The following is a 19,764-nucleotide window of genomic DNA, read 5'->3' on the forward strand; positions in this document are numbered from 1 at the left end:
GCAGCATTGCCCCTGCCCCAGGTGTCTTTCACCGCTTCCCTCATAAATTACCCAATCCTTCTCGGTAGCAGCCGCTTTACAGCTACCTGTGCGGGTGAAGGCTGGCTCAACAGTCAGTGATGAGCCCCGGTGTTCCCCGGCGCGCGCGCGCGCACACACACACGCGCGCACACACACACGCGCGCACACACACACACACACACACGTCTGTGTTCAAATCTTTATGGGCTTGGCCAAAAGAAGAGAACAAGTCCTGCCCAGTTCTCTACCTCGGTCCATAGCTATTCTTGAAGTGCAGCTGCTGTGGGCCAATCGCTAAGAAAGGAAGACTACCACCACATGGAACTCCAAACACGGAGCTGCTCACAGTCACCAGGAGCACTAACAATAATGCAAAATGTGGGAAATAAGCAACCTGATATAATTATTTAAAAGCCAGTGATAGAACTATGATTACTCCACTCAGACCTACCAGCGATGCTTTGCAACTACCTGTTTTTAAATGGATGGCTGGTGGCATACGTGGTGGGAAGCTGGTTATATCCCAGGCTTTTGTCAGCATAGAGAACTCAGTACTTATCTGCAAAGATCTAAAAGCTTACTACTCAAAGTGTGGTCCCTGGACCAGGAGCATGGGCATTACCTAGGACTTTGGTAGAAATGCAGAATGTAGGCCTGACCTCGGACTGCCCCAGTCAGAACAAGCATTCTCGCCAGCCCCCAGTAGTCAGCAAGCCCTATGAGTCTCAGCAGTCTGAGAAGCACTGCTTTCAAGAGCTGGCATCAGTCTCAGTGCTAATTAGGGGACTCACTGGTTTTGTTCCACTCATGTAAAAAATAAGAATGTTATTTGCAACAAAGGATTCTACTATTAAAGCTCCAAGGAAGTTTAGAACTTTGTTCTACATTTAACCTTTATTTTTAAAAATGTGTAATTTGGACACCTGGAAAAAAGACAAAATGACCTAAGTTCGTGGTATCTAGAGTTTCAGAAAAATGCTTGGGCTGGTCTTTGGTTGTTTTAAACTTATGGTAGCAAGACCTAAGAGCTCTGAACAAGAGAGAAGAGCAGGGCTCTCCTTTCCAAGCCCCCTCCCGCAGCCCCGGGAAATCATGGACTTGCCTTTTGGAGGTTGATGGTGCTGACATGCAGTTTCTTCATGGGTCCTGTTTCTACTGGCCCACTAGCCAATGCATCCCCTTGGCCACTCCTCAGCATTCGATGCTGGTAAATCAAAGGGTCTTCTTCTTCATCAGCAAGGGTGTATCCCTGCAACCAGAGATTTACACAAAAACCCTGCAACTCCGCTAGGTCCTCCAGGTTAGAAAACACCCTTAAACCTTGGGAAGGTCGCATCTTCTGGAAAAGTCAGGATGTCAACAAGAAGGAAAAAGTTATATGCATGGACAAAATGAACAATGGGTGGGCTACACTGCCCACTGCAGACCCATCTTTGCTGGTCACTTTTGGTCAGTGATAGCATTGACTCCATAGCACCAGCACACAGCTGGCAAAGCTAAAACTGTGGGCAGTGATCCAAGGGACCAAGTGCTATGAGCTGGGGGGCAAACAGTCCGCTGTCTGGCTTTGTGTGGCCCAGGAGCCAAGAAGGGTTTCTATATTTTCAAATGATTGGGAAAAAAAAATCAAAGGAGGATGACTATTTTGTAGCACGTGCAAGCTATTCAAGAAGCAAATCCGTGGTGTCCCTGAGTGGAAGTGCACGGGCAGGCGGCCAGACTTACTCTCTTCCATGAGCAGGCGGCTGCTTTCCGGCCGCGGGCAGCAGGGCCCAGTCACTGCCTCAGAGCCCACACCGCCTACAGAGCTGAGAAAAACCTGCTATCTTTACAGAAACTGTTTGCCCATCACTAATCTAGGGCTAAAAAGCCAGATGTGCTCCCAGACTCATGAGGAGAATCATCGGTGGACTCTGGGACAGAAACCAAGCGCAGTTCACCTTGACGATTCTGCAGATGAGGACATCATAGCGCTGATGGTTGATTCGGTGTCGCACCAGGACTTTATTCACCATTGGAATGAAAATTTGGTACTGTTGAAGGAGAGGGAAGAGGTCAGAAATGTTACTCTGCAGAGAAGGAGGCAGACAAAAGAATGCTACAGATAGGTCCCCTGAGTTTGGGGTGGCTCTGTGTTATTCCGAAGAATAACCTACTTGTCTGTCTGTCTGTCTGTCTCACTCACACACACACACACACACACACACACACACCCCGCTACAATCCTACTCCCTACTCCCTTCCATCTGGGTTACTGTGATGGCCTTTGACTGCTCTCTCTGCTCTTACCCTTGGCCTGGTCTGTTCTTTCACACAGCACTGTGAGTCACCAGGTCAGACCATAGTATTCCTGTGATCAAGATCCTCCAAAATCTTCTAGTCTTGCTCTGAGTAAAAGCCCAAGTACTTATAATGGCTCACAGCAGTGATGTGCAAATTTCTGTGGGCATCAGAATCATTTGGAGGGCTTATGAAACCAGAGATTGCTGGGCTCCACAGCCAGCTTCTGGTTTAGGGCTGCGCACAGCCCAAGAATCTACATTTCTAACAGATTCCCAGCTATGCAGATACTGTGCAGGGACATCTGAGAACCACTGGCCTACAGCACCTGGTCTCTGTGCCCCATCCCAGCCCCACCTTATCTCTACGACCTGAACTCCAAGCCTTCCCCCTCACCCCCCAGCTCCCTCCTCTGAAGCCACAATGCTTTCCTGCTGTTCCTTGGACCTTTCAAACGTGCTGCCTCCTCACACCTTTGCATTTGCTACTCCTGCCAGCATCCAACTCTCTGGGCTCAGACCTTTATTTGGGTCTCTGGTCAGATGTCAGTTTATCAGAGGTCTTCGCTGTCCACCCTAAACAAACAGCAGCTCTCCTCACTCACTCTACACTCTTATGAGACAGACTATTTATTAGCTTTGCCTCATTGGAATGTAAGCTCCATGAGAACAAGGACACCATTCTGTTTACTGCATTATCCCAGAACAGCATTTAGCCCACAGAGATGGCTCGAGAAATATTTGCTAAATAAATGAAGGACAAAAAAGGCAAATAATTCCTAGTTCTTTGAAGGTAGTTGAGAGCTACAGACTAGCAAAGAGATGTTCACAAACAAAAGGCATCTTCCCCAAGCCAGGCAGAAGAGCACGTCTGTTCAGGACTCCTGCCTCACCTTCTTCCCCAGTTGGAAGACCAGCGAAGACAACGTGTCCATGGCTGTGGGACGCAGTTCAGGGCTCTGGTCCAGCGTTCGAACAATCGGATGAATGATCCGGGAGGCGTAGTCAGTGAAGTCCAGGGACTCCGTCAGGCGGTCCACAGTCTCTAACGCTGCCCTACAACAATCGTGGACATACGGTAATTGTTAACACATGGTCCCAAAGTACGAGAAGTGGCTGAGGGTTATCTTATCAGCACCAAATGGGAAGGCACGGCCTTGGAGGTACCTCGGGTGACATGGATCCAACATAAGTCCCAGTGGGATAGGGACAGTTAAGATTTCTAGAAGCCTGGGGCATTTCTGGGCTAAAATAAAGAGAGCTGAGGTAACAAAAAAATGGAAAGATGGCATGGGAACTTAAGAAAAGGACATTTTTAACCACACGTGAAAAGCTCGATGGCTGCTTAGTCCCAAAGCACAGGTGCTTACTTCCGAGACGGCAGTGGAACTTCCGGGGCGTCAAACAGCTTCACGATAGGGGGCAACAACAAATGCAGATAGTCATCCAGGTTGGCGCCAAACAGCTGGATGGCAGCCAACAGCTGCAAAAGAGAGCAAAAGCCCGGTGATAAACAAATAAAGGCAGGTACCAAGTATCGAAGCACGCAGAGCGGGGCAAGGGTGTGGGGAATTCCGAATTCTGTGGGGACTCTGACAAGTCTTCTGTAAGTGGCCTTGAGCTACATTCTTTCGGCAGCCTTCCCCTCTCCCCCATTTTATTTTGCTTGTGTATTATTTTGCTTTCTCTGAGCTTATTTCAATGGATAAAGAATCAGTTGCTAGATAATAGGAGAACAGGTCTGGGATAAAACATTTACCAAAAATAATCCAATAAAAGAGAGAAAACACAAGTCCAATCAAGAGAGGACTGTAAACATCCTGTCAACTGCACAGGTATTAGCATTCTTTGGACTCGATCTTGTGGATCGAGCGCCATCCCGTCACTCAGACCAGGGTCTTGCCTCTTAGCTGATCATCCCTGGACTCTGATGGATGCTGGGACTCTCTCTAGAGGACACCCTTCTGGACTCACCTTGATGGAGACGATGCGGCCTGGGCTGTTGTCATGCATGAAGACACGTAGCATGTGTGGGATCAGCTGGGGCAGGTAGAGCTTAAATTCACCCCCAAGAGCTACCACAATCTGCTCAATGAGAAGGATGATCGTGCTCTGGATCGAGGTGTTCATGACCCAGAATTCCTATAAAGAGGGAAGAGAGAGAGAAGCAAAGCCAGGTGCTCTTCTGCTGAACCAGGAATCAAGGAACTGAGACGGCCACAAGAAGCAAAACTGTAGTGAGCACAGTCTGCCCCAAGAGAGACTCCCTCCCCAGCCTCCTCTCCCCAGGCCTCTTTGTATCCTAGGTCACAGTCACAGTGAACAAATTAAACCGCATTTCCCCAAATGCACCAGGCTCCTTTGTTCCTCTGTCCTTTGCTTGTGCTGCGCTCTGCCTAGAACTCCACCTTTTGCTCAGCTAAGCCCTAAATGTGTTTCTAGACCCGGCTCAAGCCTCACTTCCATGAAGGCTTTCCTGTTCTCCTCCCATTACACACTTTGGGTCCCTCTGCCCCCTTCTTGTCTAGTACCTGTAGTAACTTCATTTTCTTTGCCACCTTCTCTCTGCTAGACTGTAAACTAGTTACAGGCAAGAAATCCCTTTGAGCCACCTCTGTCTCTCTAGGATCTAGCACAGCACCTGGCATAGTCCAGCCACCCGAACACATGTTTACAGAGTGAATGAATGAGTAGGTTTACTTTACTCAAGGGGCTCTCAGGCCGCCCACGGTGGATTCTCTACTTTGGGTACCAGCCACCCTCTACCAGAAGGTGATTCCAGTGTTTAACAAAGTTTCGTGCCCTTCCTGGGTTTAGACTTTGCTAGTCTAAATATTGCTAGATATAGATAGCACCTGACGTTTGCTCCAAATCATTTTCAGGCCTGGATAATGCCACAAAAGGAGCACTTTTTCTACACCTGTATAGTTATGTTCCACGTAAGTTACTAAAGTAAAAACTTGGCCAGGTGGCCACAGAATCTGCCTCAGGACCCCAAATTGGTTCGAGTTTCTGACTCCAGGAAAAGCTGTCATTTCAAATCAACTCAAAAAGAGAGTTGTCTACTCCCTTGTTTGAAACCTCCAGAGAAGCAGACTTGATGATGATAGATTAGCCCTACTAATGAAGGCAACACATGCATTTTCATACTTTGGGGCCCTCAACTAATTCAGAGTAAAGTCAATGAAAAAAAAAACCAAAAACTCCTCAGAAGAAAGGCTTTATAGAAGCATAAAGTATTTTTATTAAAAAATGTCTTAAAAATCATAATAGTTTAAAAAGTGAAAACCATACTAAAAGATGCTGGTAAAACTCTCTCTCTGCTTGGAGAGAGAGGTATTTTCTCTGAAAAAGCTATTTTCTCTAGATAAAAACCTCTGCCAAAGAAACACATCCGATTTTATAACCTCTACGGTCGGTCTGATGTGCATTCACTTGGCCCGCACGCTGCCTTCTTTAGAGAAAACCCATCTACCTCTCCACCATATTACCGTTGGCTTCTTACAGGGGCTTCTCTCCCTCAAAGAAGCCAGGTAGCCTGCCCAGGGATCATTGTTAACAGAGACTGTCCTCATCCCAGGCTCAGGGGCGCTCATTAAAATGCCCAGGGTGAGCAGTCAAAGGAAGAGCCCCTGGTGCACTTTACCCATCTTGGAGGAAATGAAAGCTGCATTTTGCGAGTATGAAGCTCCCTGCCTCAAACTTCTATGTTTTGGTCCTAAGTCTTTTTGGGGGACTAAGTCTCTGATTAGTTCTGCTTCCAACCACAAGTACACCGCTGCCTGTTGGGCCCCTCCCCCAGGCAGTCCATTAGCTCTCCAGCACTCTGCTCAACTTCCTTGTACAGAGGCCTCCGCCGCAGGAGTCGGGGAGCAAGCAAGCGGTTTTCATTATTTGTACAGACAGGAGTTTTTCAGTTCTGAGACCCAGTTTCAGGGAAGTTCCAGTTTTGAAGTCAGCCACTTTGATTTTAGTCCTACTGCTTCCTCCAAGCTAACTACAAAGGGCTGGCAGAGAAGAGCAGAAATTAGTGAAGAATTGTCTTCCCATTCTTTGAGGGCACAGCTATCTCTGCAAAGCAAGCTTCCCAACAGACATTTAAATGATACAAAACAGGGCGCCTGGGTGGCTCAGTTGGTTAAGCGACTGCCTTCGGCTCAGGTCATGATCCTGGAGTCCCAGAATCGAGTCCCGCATCGGGCTCCCTGCTCAGCAGGGAGTCTGCTTCTCCCTCTGACCTTCCTCCCGCTCATGCTCTCTCTCTACCATTCTCTCTCTCTCAATAAACAAATAAAAATCTTTAAAAAAAAATAAATGATACAAAACAGCAGGAAGCAGGCCTCCCCCTCAAACAGAAAAACGATATTGCCAGCAACGGGGAGTCCTCTGTACCTACTTAAAGCACATTATAAAATCTGGGACGGGAGCCTTTCCTCAGGTGCTGCTGTAGTCAGAAGGTGGCATTTACGTTCTTAAAGGCGGTGGGGAAAAGCCGCGCCTTCTTCCTCAGTGCCTGACAGGAGTTCATTGTATTTAATAGCACTACCGAAACCCAATCCCCAAACCTCTCTTAAGACCGTGGTTTTATGGGCTGTAAGAAGGAGGGCTTTCATGGGAACAGTAAAGCACTGTTGTGATATTAAAGTGAAATTGCTTTGTTGTGTGTGAGGCAGAGAACTCAAGAGTCTATTTCTGGCAGAATAAGGACTTCAGGATTCTTCCTCCACCTTCACAGCTCGTACGGAGGTGCCAGAGCCTGAGGCAGCAGCCCCCCTCCTCTGACATCACCCACCGGGGCACGCTTCCCCACATTTAATACTCGTGTTTTAACAGCTCTATGAAGACCCGTGACAAAAATGTCCGTGCTCTCCAAACCTGCCTCTGAATGTTTCTTGACCCAAACACTGATGAACCAGCTGAAGCACTAACTTCTACTCACTCTCATGAGGGTGACTATTTCATCCATATAAGGTCGGATGTGGCTCTTCACAAAGGACACCAACATTCCCAGCTGCTGGAACAGGAACTGGAATGGAGAAGAGGTCAGCAAGTTGGCATCAGGAAGGATGGAGAGCTCCCAGGGTTACCCTAAGTCCATGGGAACAAACGAACACCACTATGGAATCAGTTTCCACACCATTCATCTACTGAGTGTAAGTCTAAAAAAACCCAACTGAAAGCCTTTGGTGGTGATTGTGGTGGGGGCTAAAACAACTCTCAGTAGCTTTACACCCCAGCCAGGCGAGCCAGTTACTACTGCCCAACAAGGGCTTTGGGGCCAGACTGGCTGTCCTGAGCCTCGATGCTAACTCTTGGCTCTGTGACCTTCATTTAACTTCTCTGCGCCCAGCCTCTTCAGGGAGAAGACGCAGATAACAGTACTTGTCTGCAGGGCTTACTTTAAGTTAAATGGGAGAACACCTGGAAAGCACTAGCACCAGATGTGAATACCATGAAGTGCTCCATGAACACCAGCTATCACTGAAGGATTCGCGGAGTGACTAAAGACTTAAAAATGAACAGGAAATTTTTAATCACCTGTAAATGTATCTTTTTTCTCTTCAGTTCTAATTCACTACCACTTACTTTCTAAAATAAATACGGCTAACTATTATGAGTATTGTGGTTCGTGTGTAGTAATTAACTCAATTAATCAGATCTTAATTCATGAGGTAACTGTTTATCTCTGAGAAACTGTGCACCAAAACAGTAAGCAGGGGCGCCTGGGTGGCTCAGTCGTTAAGCATCTGCCTTAGGCTCAGGTCATGATCTCAGGTTCCTGGGATCGAGCCCCGTATCTGGCTCCCTGCTCAGTGGAGAGCCTGCCTCTCCCCCTCCCTGCCGCTCTGCCTACTTGTGCTATCAAATAAATAAAATCTTAAAAAAAAAATTTAAAACACAGTAAGCAACCTGGGGGAGGGATGGGATAAGGAGATTCTGTTCAGGCTGATACGGTGCAGCTGTTAGAAGGGATGCCATTCACTAAAACAAGGTGGGAATAAAAAGGCTTGGGTAAAGGTGATCCAGCTACTTTCCTGGCTAAAGATGTCTTTAGGGTATGGTTTTTATTTTGTAGTGATCTTCAGATAGTGCTACATGTCAATATGCAATAGCAAATCATATTCTAAACTCCCCTCCCCGAAAAGATTTTTCTAGCTCTCTATGCCTCTGCCTCCTCCCATTAATAAGACAATTTAGCATAATGAACGTACATATTTTCACTTTTTTTTAAATTTATTATTTTTTTTATTAACATATAATGTATTATTTGTCTCAGGGTTACAGGTCTGTAATTCATCAATCTTACACAATTCACAGACATATTTTCACTCTTATCTGCATTTCAAAACTTGGGCAAGTAAGGGCGTCTGGATGGCTCAGTTGGTTAAGCGACTGCCTTTGGCTCAGGTCATGATCCTGGAGTCCCTGGATCAAGTTCCGCATCGGGCTCCCTGCTCGGTGGGGAGTCTGCTTCTCCCTCTGACCCTAACCCCTCTCATGTGCTCTCTCTCATTCTCTCTCTCAAATAAATAAAATCTTTAAAAAAAAAAAGAAACTTGGGCAAGTTAGGATTAAATAAAAAATGTTGTTTCAAATAGCAAGTAAAAGACTTACCGACTCACTACCTGAAGAGGTGAGACTCACTGGACATATAGGGTTGGGCTCCAAGGGAGTGTGGATGCATTTTCTAATGACAAGGATACCAATGGATTCTAAGGTGGTTCAAACCTGCCCACCACATGGCACAGGTTTGACTCAGGACAGCCATCCCTACCTACAGCTTGGGAGCCTCCTTATCGAATCGCTGCTGGCCCTTTTTGTGAAATGGTCTCTATAAAAGGACATTCCAGAGATTAAGGGATGTGAGACTCTAAGTATAATGGTTTTCTTAGCTAAATTTTTGTTATGTGAAACCTGAAAGAAGGTAGAAAATAGAAGCTGGAGGAGAAGCAGGGCACTGGGGATGGCAGGGAGGTCAGGAAAACCATGAGACCGAAAGGACAGAGCCTCCTAACCCCTGCTGTCATTTCACATTAGGTGTAATAGGGAATCCCGGGGGTACTAAGCCATCTGCAGGAGCCACAGGACGGATGCCCACAGCAAGTGCCTCCCTCACAGTAAGGAGCCCAGCAGCGCCCTCCATCTCTTCTCCCTTAGATTCTTCCATAAGCTTTTCTTCTCTTTTTTTCCCCCCGGGGACATTAGTATATTAAAAGAACACATTTTTTTGTTCTTGAAAACATGGTGGGTTAGATACTCCTGCTATGAAAACCCTAAAGATAAACAATAACATGGGGCAGCTGGGTGGCTCAGATGGTTAAACGTCTGCCTTCGGCTCAGGTCATGATCCTAGGGTCCTGGGATCGAGTCCCGCATCAGGCTCCCTGCTCCTTGGGAGCCTGCTTCTCCCTCTGCTTCTCTCTCTCTCTCTCCCTCTGTCTCTCATGAATAAATAAAATCTTAAAAAAAAAAGATAAACAATAACAAATATTGTTATTGTGTCATCAGAACCAAAACCTTTTACAGAAAGCCAGACCTTCAGAGGGCTATGTATTAAGAGAAACGGTGACCCCCAACTTCCCCCAAATCTGTCCACTGGCAAAAGGAGACAAAGACATTTGTCAGTCTTGCTGTGGAGTCTAGGTAGGAAAAAAGTCTCTCCCAAGAGCTTGTAATCTCAGCTCAATCTCACATGAGTTTAGGGGGTTATTTTGACTATCTGTGTGGACTGAGAAACTCTAAGCCAAGAAATTAACTTAAAATTTTCCTGGGCCACATGACAGAAGCAAACACAAATCCTCTTCAAACTGAGAGAAGATTTTCTAGTACTGCTTCAGGGAATGCCCAGCTGCATAGGATACATGATCTAAAAGTATAAGACACTAAAGATAGACCACTGCCAGTGTGACTCAGCAGAAACAATCAATAGCAGGATCAGACCCATCACAGATTTTATATATATTGGAATTATTGGATAAAAAATATAAAATCGGTTTAAAATGCTTAAAGGAATAAATGTGAGATTTTAAAAAATGAGCAAAGAACAGGATACCACCCAAAAATACTAAGCATATTTGAAAGAACCTAGTATAACTTTAGATTCTAAAAAAATGTAATTGAAACTAAAAACTCAAGGACAGGTCAAAAAGACATAGCTGAGGAATTTGTGAACAGAAAAGGGATGTGAAGACATATCCAGAATGGATCTCCAAGAGATAAAGTTGAAAAATACGGACAAGAAACTAACAGACATTAAGGACAGAGTGAGCTCTACATGTGAATCAAATTCTGGAAGGAAAAAACAGAGGGGTGGAATCCTCATATTCAGGAAGTCCACACATTTCAAACAGGATGTGAGAAAGAAATCCATACCTAGATACACAATAGTGGAGCTTCGGGGCAACAAACACAATGAGAAGATCTGAAATAGCCACTGAGAAAAGTGAGGTGAAGTGAAAAGGAATCGTGATTTCTCAACAACAAAAGAAATGAGAATGCGTGGGATCATATCTACAGTTGTAGGAGAACCCAGAATTGTATCCTCAGCTAAATAAACATTTAAAAAAAGGGTGAAATAGAAGGATAATGATCCTAGGAGGAAGTCCCGAGGTGGGAGACAGAACATGGAGAATCGAGATGGCAAGTATGTTTGCATAAAACAGTGATAATGTTTAGCTTGGTGGCAGAAAAAGAAAAAGTGATACTACATAAGAGGGAAGGAGATAGTCTGAGCAGTCACTCTAAGTTTTGTATGTTATTCAGGAGAAGGATGGAGATATGGATTAATTTTTTAAATTAGCTACGAAAGTTAGGTATGTGAGGCAAAATCTAAGGGTGAAAAGGATAAAATGAATCCATCCCTCATCCTGTACAGGGGGACATATTCCAAAGAGCTCAAAGACTTGAGTGGAAAAAATCAGGGGGTGCCTGGCTGGCTCAGAGGACTGTGTGACTCTTGATCTTGGGGTCGTGAGTTCGAGCCCCACACGGGGCCCAGAGATTACAAAAAAAATAAATAAATAAATAAATAAATGTGAAAAGCAAGGCCAATCAAGTACAAAAAAAAGGTAAAAATGATGTACATACAAGGCTTTTTGTTACAGGATTATTTTAAGTATCAAAAGAATGGAAAAAACGCAAACGTTCACCCACAAGGACAGGTTCAACAGCTGTGGACACAGCGGGGTGCCATCACCTCTCAGGAGATGTAGGCATTTTCAGGGGATGCAGGCATCCTCGGTGCTGCAGTGGCAGGAACTCCACGACACACTGCTGTGACGGTGAAAAGAAGCAAGTGCACAACAGAGTCTACATTATGTTCTCTTCTGTGGGAGGAAGGCGGGGGAATATGGATTTCCTCACATTTTCAAAAACAAATAGCAAAAACATAAATTGGAAAATGATCAAATAGTTACCTTGGGGGGAAGTGTGGTAGGCAAAATAATGGTAAGCCAAAGATGTCTGTGCCCTAATCCCTAGATCCCATGAATAAATGACCCGGCACGACAACGGGGACTTCTGAAGATGTGATTAAGGTTCAGGACTTTGACATGTGGAGATTATTCCTTAAAAGCAGAGAACCTTGGTTGGCAGTGGGCAGAAAGAAGAATCTGGCAGCAAAAGAAGGGTCAGAGAGACGCAATGTTGCTGACTCGGAAGGCAGAGAAAGAGGGCCAAGGAATGTGGGCAGCCGCTAGAAGCCAGAAACAATAAGGGAGATGGACTGTCCCCTAGGGCTTCCAGAAAGGAACGTGCCTCAACAGCACCCTGATTTTGGTTCAGCATGACCTCTGTCAGACTTAGGACCTACAGAGCTGTAAGATGATAAATCGGTGCTGTTTGAAACCAAGATGTTAGTGAGGGTTTGTTATAGCAGCAATGGAAAACGTTATAGGAAGAAACAGGGTAATATGGATGGGGAGAGAAGCTAGACTTTGCTGAAAACATATTTTATAGTTTCAGCTCTGGAACTGTGTTAATGTCTTACATAATTAGAATAAAACTCAAATTAGGAACACCTCAAAGAAATTTCCAGAAACTGAAAATAAGCAGAAACAAATTTAATTATAAATCAAGTTGGTTGCACAATCACTCAAAGACGAATTTCAAGCGACTTTAAACACAGTATTTTGGTGTGTATCCCCGAAAGGACACAGCCTAAGAACGAGGGGGAAAAAAAATCATAAAAAATCTTGACTTGCATTCAGTAACCTTACTGTTATTACTAATACTGGTCATTTACCATTTATATGTATACAAGATACATGCAGGAATGTATTCTGCAAGATAAAGCAAGTAATTATAGAAATGTCAGAACCAAGTAACGAGTTTTTCAGTGTGAGAAACAAGTATAAAATTAAAGTAAAAACTCTTAAATCTTAAATTTGCATCGGAAAATCTGTATTACTTCATGACTTGTGTTTCTCTTTCTAAAAATTACTTATTTCTGTTTCTGTTCACTGAAATGGCCAAGAAACAACAATATGCCAATAGCAATGAGCACCCCAGCACACCAACTACAGTCTCTAAGTACCATTTCTCACTTAAAGAAACCATAACTCCTTGGAAGTGGCCATGCCCAGGCTTGAGTGAAATGTACTTGATAAGCTCAGAATAGCATTTTTTTTTTTTTGCCAGAAAGCAAAAAAAACAATCAAAGACTAAGACCACTGGCCAATGTAAAAAGAACACAACAGTCAGGCTGATTAGGATAATTAGATCATGAGAAAGAACAGTGACTTCAATGAATAAAAATACTATATATAGCTCCATGAGTTGATAATGATACTCCAAAAACAGTAGGGGTTGTGGGGTAGTACCTGAGTCACCTTTGAGAAGTTGCAAGGGACTTGATTCATTACTCTGAAAAACTGATAAATAAAAGTAAAGGATCATGCATTTATTCTGCCCTCCCTGTACGAACTATACTTTAAATTAACTGAATGAATAGTTGACAACATAAAGTTCTTTATAGATGATCACTAACTAATAAATCTAGGAATAATGTAATTAGAAAATCACAGCTTTCCAGTCTTTCTAGAAAACAATCTTCAATGAACACTAAAATGATTAGGAGAAAGGCTGAGAGAGAACAAAGGATCACAGTACCTGAGCCCACTGATTAACCTTTACATCACTAGAAACTGGGATGATTTAGAAAAGATTTGCTTACTAACTGTTGTTAGTACGTGAAGTATTCAGTATTCAGTACCGCCTATGAAGCATGTCTTGCCAGAAGAAGGAAGCTGAATTTAATCGACTCTAAATCTAATCAGTTTACAAGAAGTTAAGATATCTTGAAGATACAATCAGTCAAATCCAGAATGGGAAATTCTGTAAGACAAATGACCTGCTTTCTTCCACAAATAAATGGCATAAAAAAAAGGGGGGGGAGAAAAGGAGAATGGATAGAAAGAGAATTGGATATATCATATATCCCCCCAAAAATATAAAACAGAACAGACTAAACTATGAGAAATTAATAAATCCACCACTGTAAGAGGAGATTATCTCACTTCTCTCAGTAAGAGATGAAGAAAACAAAAAATTAATAAGAAAACAAAAAATTTGAACACAGTAAGTAATAAGTTCAAATCTAATGACACACATGGAACTTTGCGCATAACATCAGCAAATACCCGCTATTCCCAAGCACAGAGGAAACATCAAAATGGATTAAGCATTTGACTATTAAGGCAGTTTCAGCAAACATCAAAGAATTGTAAACCCAATGCAATTAAGTTAGAAACAGATACCCAAAAAAGAAATTTGAAACCCTGTAAATCTGCAAATTAAAATATCCACTTCTAAATAACTCAATGGTGAAAACAGAAATTATAGGAAACATTAAAAACACCTATCTCTGAGCAATAATGACACTAAATTATTATTCAGCTATGAAAAAGGAATGAACTACTGATCCATGATGAACCCCAAAAGTATTATTATGTTAAGTGAAAGAAGCCAGACACAGAAAAACCACATATGGTTCCAACTCTATGAAATGTCCTGAAAAGGCAAATCTATAGGCATAAGTAAATAAAATGAATAATTTCTTAGGGATGCCTGGGTGGCTCAGTTGGTTAAGCATCTGCCTTCGGCTCAGGTCATGATCCTGGGGTTGTGGGATCGAGCACCACGATGGGTTCCCGGCTCGGTGGGGAGCCCACTTCTCCCTCTCCCTCTGCCCCTGCTCATGCTTGCTCTCCCTCTCAAATAAATAAATAAAATCTTTTTAAAAAATGAATAATTTCTTAGAAAAATGTGACCAAAACTGTTTTAAGAAGAAAGAGAAAAGCTAAACAGATCTTTGAACCTGTAGTTAAAAATATATATATATATATATTCAGACCAATTCCACTCAGGATTAGTAGATGTAAAAAACTGATATTAAGGGGCGGCTGGGTGGCTCAGTCAGTTAAGTGGCTGCCTTCAGCTCAGGTCATGATCCCAGGGTCCTGGGATCGAGCCCCTCATCGGGCTCCCTGCTCTGCAGGGAGCCTGCTTCTCCCTCCCCCTCTGTTGCTGCTCCCCCTGCTTGTGCTCACTCTCTGCCATATAAATAAATAAAAATCTTAAAAAAAAAAACAAAACTGATACGAAATATTAGATATAAAGTCAATGTATCAAAAAATACATCATAACCAAAATGGTTTTAAAACAAGAATTCAAAAATATTTCAACATTAGAACATGTACCAATGTAATTCAACATATTAACACATTGAAAGAGAAAAAAAATATGAGAATCACACCAGACAAATAAAAGGCATTTGATAAATCTAATACCCGTTCATGATAAAAACTAGCAAATTAAGACCATAAGGGAACATTTATAACCCTTAAAAAGCTACCTGCCAAAAACTTGCAGCAAACATTATACTTAGTGGGGAATTCTTAACAGCAGTCCCACTGAAATCAGGAAAAAGATTAAAGATCTCCAGTTTCAGAGTCTAATCAACATTGTAGTACAGGTCGTAGAAATGCAAATGAGGAAAAGTAGTAACTGGTTTACAGATTAAAACAAAAAACTAGAACTTTCTCTTTTTGCACACTATATGATTATCTACAGTGAAAAGCTAGGGAAATTTAGTATTAGAATTAGTAAGAATTCGATGAGGTTGAGTACATAAACTGCACTTCCGTATTCCAGGCACAAAATTAGAAAATATACTTTCTAAAAAGATATTATTTACTCTAAACGTACATCAAATTGAATATATAATCACAGAGGAAAAAACTGATTAAAAAATTAATTCAAGGGACACCTGGGTGGCTCAGACAGTTGAACGTCCAACTCTTGATTTCGGCTCAGGTCATGATCGTGAAGTCCTGAGATCAAGCCCTGAGCCAGGGCTCCATGCTCAGCAGGGGTCTGCTTGAGATTCTCTCTCTCTCCCTCTCTCTCTGCCCCTTCCCCTGCTCATCCACACACATGCTCTCTTTCTCTCTCTCTCTCTCAAATTAATAAATCTTAAAAAAAAAAGCGCCCCCTTGAGTTTTATTGAGGTTTGCTGCCAGTAGTGGCATAGGTAAATAATCACAGAACCACTCTGCCAGTTGTGTAGTTTAGAGAAAGAAAAGAGAGCAAAAGGGAGAAACAGGGAGGGAAAGGGGGAAATTTCTACCTTACAGGAAAGGGCCAGCTGTTAAAAGGAGAAGAAATGGTAGAACTAGAAAGTCCTTACTTTGCAACCAGTGTGACAACAGATTCAGGCAAGGATCATCCACAGTTGCTCAGTCACTGGGTCAAAGATAGTCAGGGAATAGGACTGTCACAGTCTCAAAGTATCACCCCCAGATTACTTAATGACTCAAGAAAAAGGCACCTTACAATGGAGAGCTCTGACAGAGACCAATTTAACCACGTGCTCAAACTCAGGATCAACACTAATGGGAGAAGCTGACGTTACAAGATCTGGTTAAGAGGTAGGCAATGTCACCTCTGTAATATCCTCACTAAAAATGATGGACATGATGGACTTCAATCTAATTACAAGGAAGCAACAAGTTCACACAAGTGGGACATTCCATTGGACAACTGCACTGAACTCTAGGTACACGCTGCCCCCTCCAACACACACAGTCATCGTTTAGCCATTCTGAGGGGATAACCCAGGAAACTGAACCTGTACCCTCAGGGCTTAGGAGTTAGGGAAGGGGAGGTACCCGGCCCAACAGCCAACAGGGGGCATTGGTAGGAAGTGGGGCTCAGGAGCAGGGGTGGGGTTTTAGCTACTTACTTCCCGGATGGCCCCGTCACAGACCCGAATGACATTGAGGAATGTGGGCATGACCTGCGGCAGGAACTGCACACACTTGAGGCCCAGGGACTTGAAGATGAAGGTGATGGCCTGGACAACCATGGTGTGATGGTGCGAGAGGGACTGGTCTCGGAAGATCCGCATCAGCGCCACCATGGACACAGCGGGGTAGAACTCATCCAGGGGCAGGTTGCCCATGTTGACCAGCATCTCGCTGGTGCTGTAGTCGGCTAGAACAAAACAATGGCAATAATCACAAGCTATACATGCCATGACTCTGACTCGGAGCAGAACCTGGCTAACAACAAACAGCAGACCGTCATTCAGCATTCATGGGGAATACAGGCTGTATTAGGAACCCATGAACAGGCTCTCACCATGAAGAATGCAAGAGCTTTTGGCTGTTCTATTACCCCGACCACAAAAGCCTAACACGGTACATGATGGGTTTTCTTTAAATTGCTATGTTTAACTTCTCTCCTTATCATTACAGTTGACAACTTTGTAGTTGAAACCATCAATAAAAATAATTACTTCCCCAAATGAAAGTAAAGGGAATCAAATTAGGCTAACATCTGTCCAACAGCTGCTCGGTCCCCCTACGGACTTCAGACGAGGGAGCGGCAAATGCTAGCTGACCTGAACAGCGAGGCTCTCAAAGACTTGGTGCGGGGAGGGTGAGTGGTGCACTGAAGAGGCCAAGAACTAGACCAGCCGAGAGACTGGACCGGCGATGCCGAGCAAGGACAAAACCTGCAGGGACTGGGCTCAGACTCTGCTCCTGACCGCCCTGGGTCCAAAAGGTAACGTCAGAGCTATGCTTCTCTACTATACAGAAGAACTGGAAGCAACAGGATTCCATCCATAGAGTTTAGAAGCAAATTATTTTGAGGAGAAGACTTCATAGCTCAGGGGTTAGAGCACTGGTCTTATAGAAACAAATTATTTTGGGAAAATAACATTTTGCTGGAATGGCTGGGAGAGCCACTGCTAAACTTTTCATTGTTTCGGAAATAAGCCCGCCCTCATGAACAATGGGTTAAGTCTAGAAAAACCTGCCATAGCCCCATACCCTACCCAATCTCTCAGGCTACTTGTCAAAAGGCAGAGTGGCTCCAAGGCCAGAACAGCTGATGAAAAAAGAGCCCTGGATTCTGACTGCTACCAGGTTCTCTATGCCCCTGAGCCTGGCCTCAGGGTTTCCCTAGCAATTAAAACTGGGAGAATAAATTCTACCCTCTTCCTCCTTGGGTGCCATGAGAATATAAAACATCAAAGAAGCACTAACAAAGAATGAGAGATGAACAGAAGTGATGGGGTGATAATTCACATCTCTCTCATCAGCACCAAAAGGTGGGTACAGACTTGGCCTATTGACCCCTGACAAAGAATCTGGACAGATGTAAGGACTCTGGACACACCGGGAAGCAGCATCCCTATTGTGATTCAAGAGGAAACTTGACTTTCCATTCAGAAGTCATGAAGTGAGCCAATATGCTATAATTTGTTAGCCAGCCCAAGGCTCTTTCTAAACACAGCTAGCAAGGGGCTTTGTGACGTAGGAACTTGGCGAGTCTCTCATGGTTCCCCTCAACTTACAGGAATCCTGACTTGACTTGGATTCAGACAGGCTGACAGCAGAAGCGTCACGGGACTGGTCAATCATGCCAATGTTTACTTTGTGCTTGTAGGGATCCAGGGCCCCCAAAAGCCCTAACACACGGATAGCCTGGGTGGGAAAGGGGAGGGGAAAAAGAAAACATTTATCACACCATCTGACGACAACAGGTTTCATGACTAGTCCTCTCACGTTCCATGACACCCAGTTCGTACCTGAATGACCAGCTAGAAGAACAAAACGGAGGATAGGACATCTAATCAAGACTCAGTCAGAGCGTGTTAATGCCACAATCTCTCTCCATTCTTCCAGCAAAGTCTTTAAAGAACCAAGTTTGCCATGTTCCCTACCTCTCTCCGTGTACCCTGGTTCTGCTCAGTCTTCAGAAAATTCAGAAGGACCTCAAGCAAAGTGGGGTACTTCCTGTAGGGCTCCACCACATAGCCAGTGCTGGCCACCAACTGTCCCAGGGTCCACAGAGCCACCTGGACAAACAACAGATCATGTGGTTTGTTGAGCCAGTAAGAGAGAAGAGAAAGCATGGTTTGTACTGTTTAATGATTGTAATAAAGTGTTAGAGGCTTTTCCAAGAAAAGAAGTTTCCAGGAGAGGCACTAACCATTTACAGAAATCCTTGAGAGTCTGGGTGTAAAATCAAGGCCACAAACCAAAGCAACAATCACTGGATAAAAAGATAAAAGAAGGGTGCCTGGGTGGCTCAGTTGTTAAGCGTCTGCCCTCGGCTCAGGTCATGATCCCAGGATCCTGGGATCGAGCCCCGCATCAGGCTCCCTGCTCGGCGGGAAGCCTGCTTCACTCTCTCCCACTCCCCCTGCTTGTGTTCCCTCTCTCGCTGTGTCTCTCTGTCAAATAAATAAAATCCTAAAAAAAATAAAAAATAAAAGAAGAGCCCCACCATTCTCAAAGGAAATACCCAGTCCTTCCACATCCTGAGTGATTAACAGGAGAAATCCGACTTAAAAGGAAATTAAGATTGTTCTTAATTTTAGTCTAGTCACCTAATGAACTCGGTGACCAAACAAAATGAAGCCAGGGCTGGGGAAGAGTGTGCTGAAGCTCTACTTGCCTCTACAGCCACAGGCTCAGGCTTTCTCTTTCCCTCTAGGGGCTGGGGCTCTGATAGATAATCTGGATTTTCTTTTATCTAGAGGAAAGGCCACTGGCCAGCCCTGATGATTACTGAAAGTGACTCCAGGTCAGGACGACAGCTAATTCTGGCTCCAGATCTTTCTTCATTTTACTTAACAGATACTTCTGAGTACTTATTATGTGCCAAGCTCTGGGTTAACTAAGTGACGAAGAGAGGCAAGGGCCCTGACCTCCCAGGGGCCTGTTCTGCTCAGTCTGGGAGGAGTAGTACTCACCTGCCTTTTGGCCAACAGAGAGGAGTCCTGGAGCATGTCCATGATGATAATAAAGAGTTCATCCACCCATTTCCTCATTTCTAGGCCACTAACCTACAAAATGAAAAACAGGGTGGTAGGTAAGGTTAGAGATTATGGCATTACAAAGTATTTTGATTTCCTCAGAGACTAAACAGTATTCTTTCCATCCTATGGGAA

General features: G+C 44.0%; 1 protein-coding gene across 3 annotated transcripts in view; it reads right to left on the bottom strand.

Moving 5' to 3' along the window:
• Window positions 1-19,764, bottom strand: part of MTOR (mechanistic target of rapamycin kinase) — a 123,273-nt gene that overhangs the window by 77,712 nt on the left and 25,797 nt on the right. For all 3 annotated transcript variants that reach the window (XM_027606540.2, XM_027606527.2, XM_027606534.2), the window contains 10 exons: window positions 19,567-19,659; window positions 18,532-18,666; window positions 18,163-18,292; window positions 16,543-16,793; window positions 7,240-7,326; window positions 4,275-4,442; window positions 3,671-3,783; window positions 3,194-3,356; window positions 1,962-2,054; window positions 1,124-1,270 (listed from right to left, as the gene is read on the bottom strand). In XM_027606540.2, coding sequence (XP_027462341.1) covers window positions 1,124-1,270; window positions 1,962-2,054; window positions 3,194-3,356; window positions 3,671-3,783; window positions 4,275-4,442; window positions 7,240-7,326; window positions 16,543-16,793; window positions 18,163-18,292; window positions 18,532-18,666; window positions 19,567-19,659 — 1,380 coding nt within the window. The remainder of the gene's footprint in view (window positions 1-1,123; window positions 1,271-1,961; window positions 2,055-3,193; window positions 3,357-3,670; window positions 3,784-4,274; window positions 4,443-7,239; window positions 7,327-16,542; window positions 16,794-18,162; window positions 18,293-18,531; window positions 18,667-19,566; window positions 19,660-19,764) is intronic.

Source organism: Zalophus californianus, chromosome 4, assembly GCF_009762305.2.
Source record: "Zalophus californianus isolate mZalCal1 chromosome 4, mZalCal1.pri.v2, whole genome shotgun sequence".
Lineage (NCBI taxonomy): Eukaryota > Metazoa > Chordata > Mammalia > Carnivora > Otariidae > Zalophus > Zalophus californianus.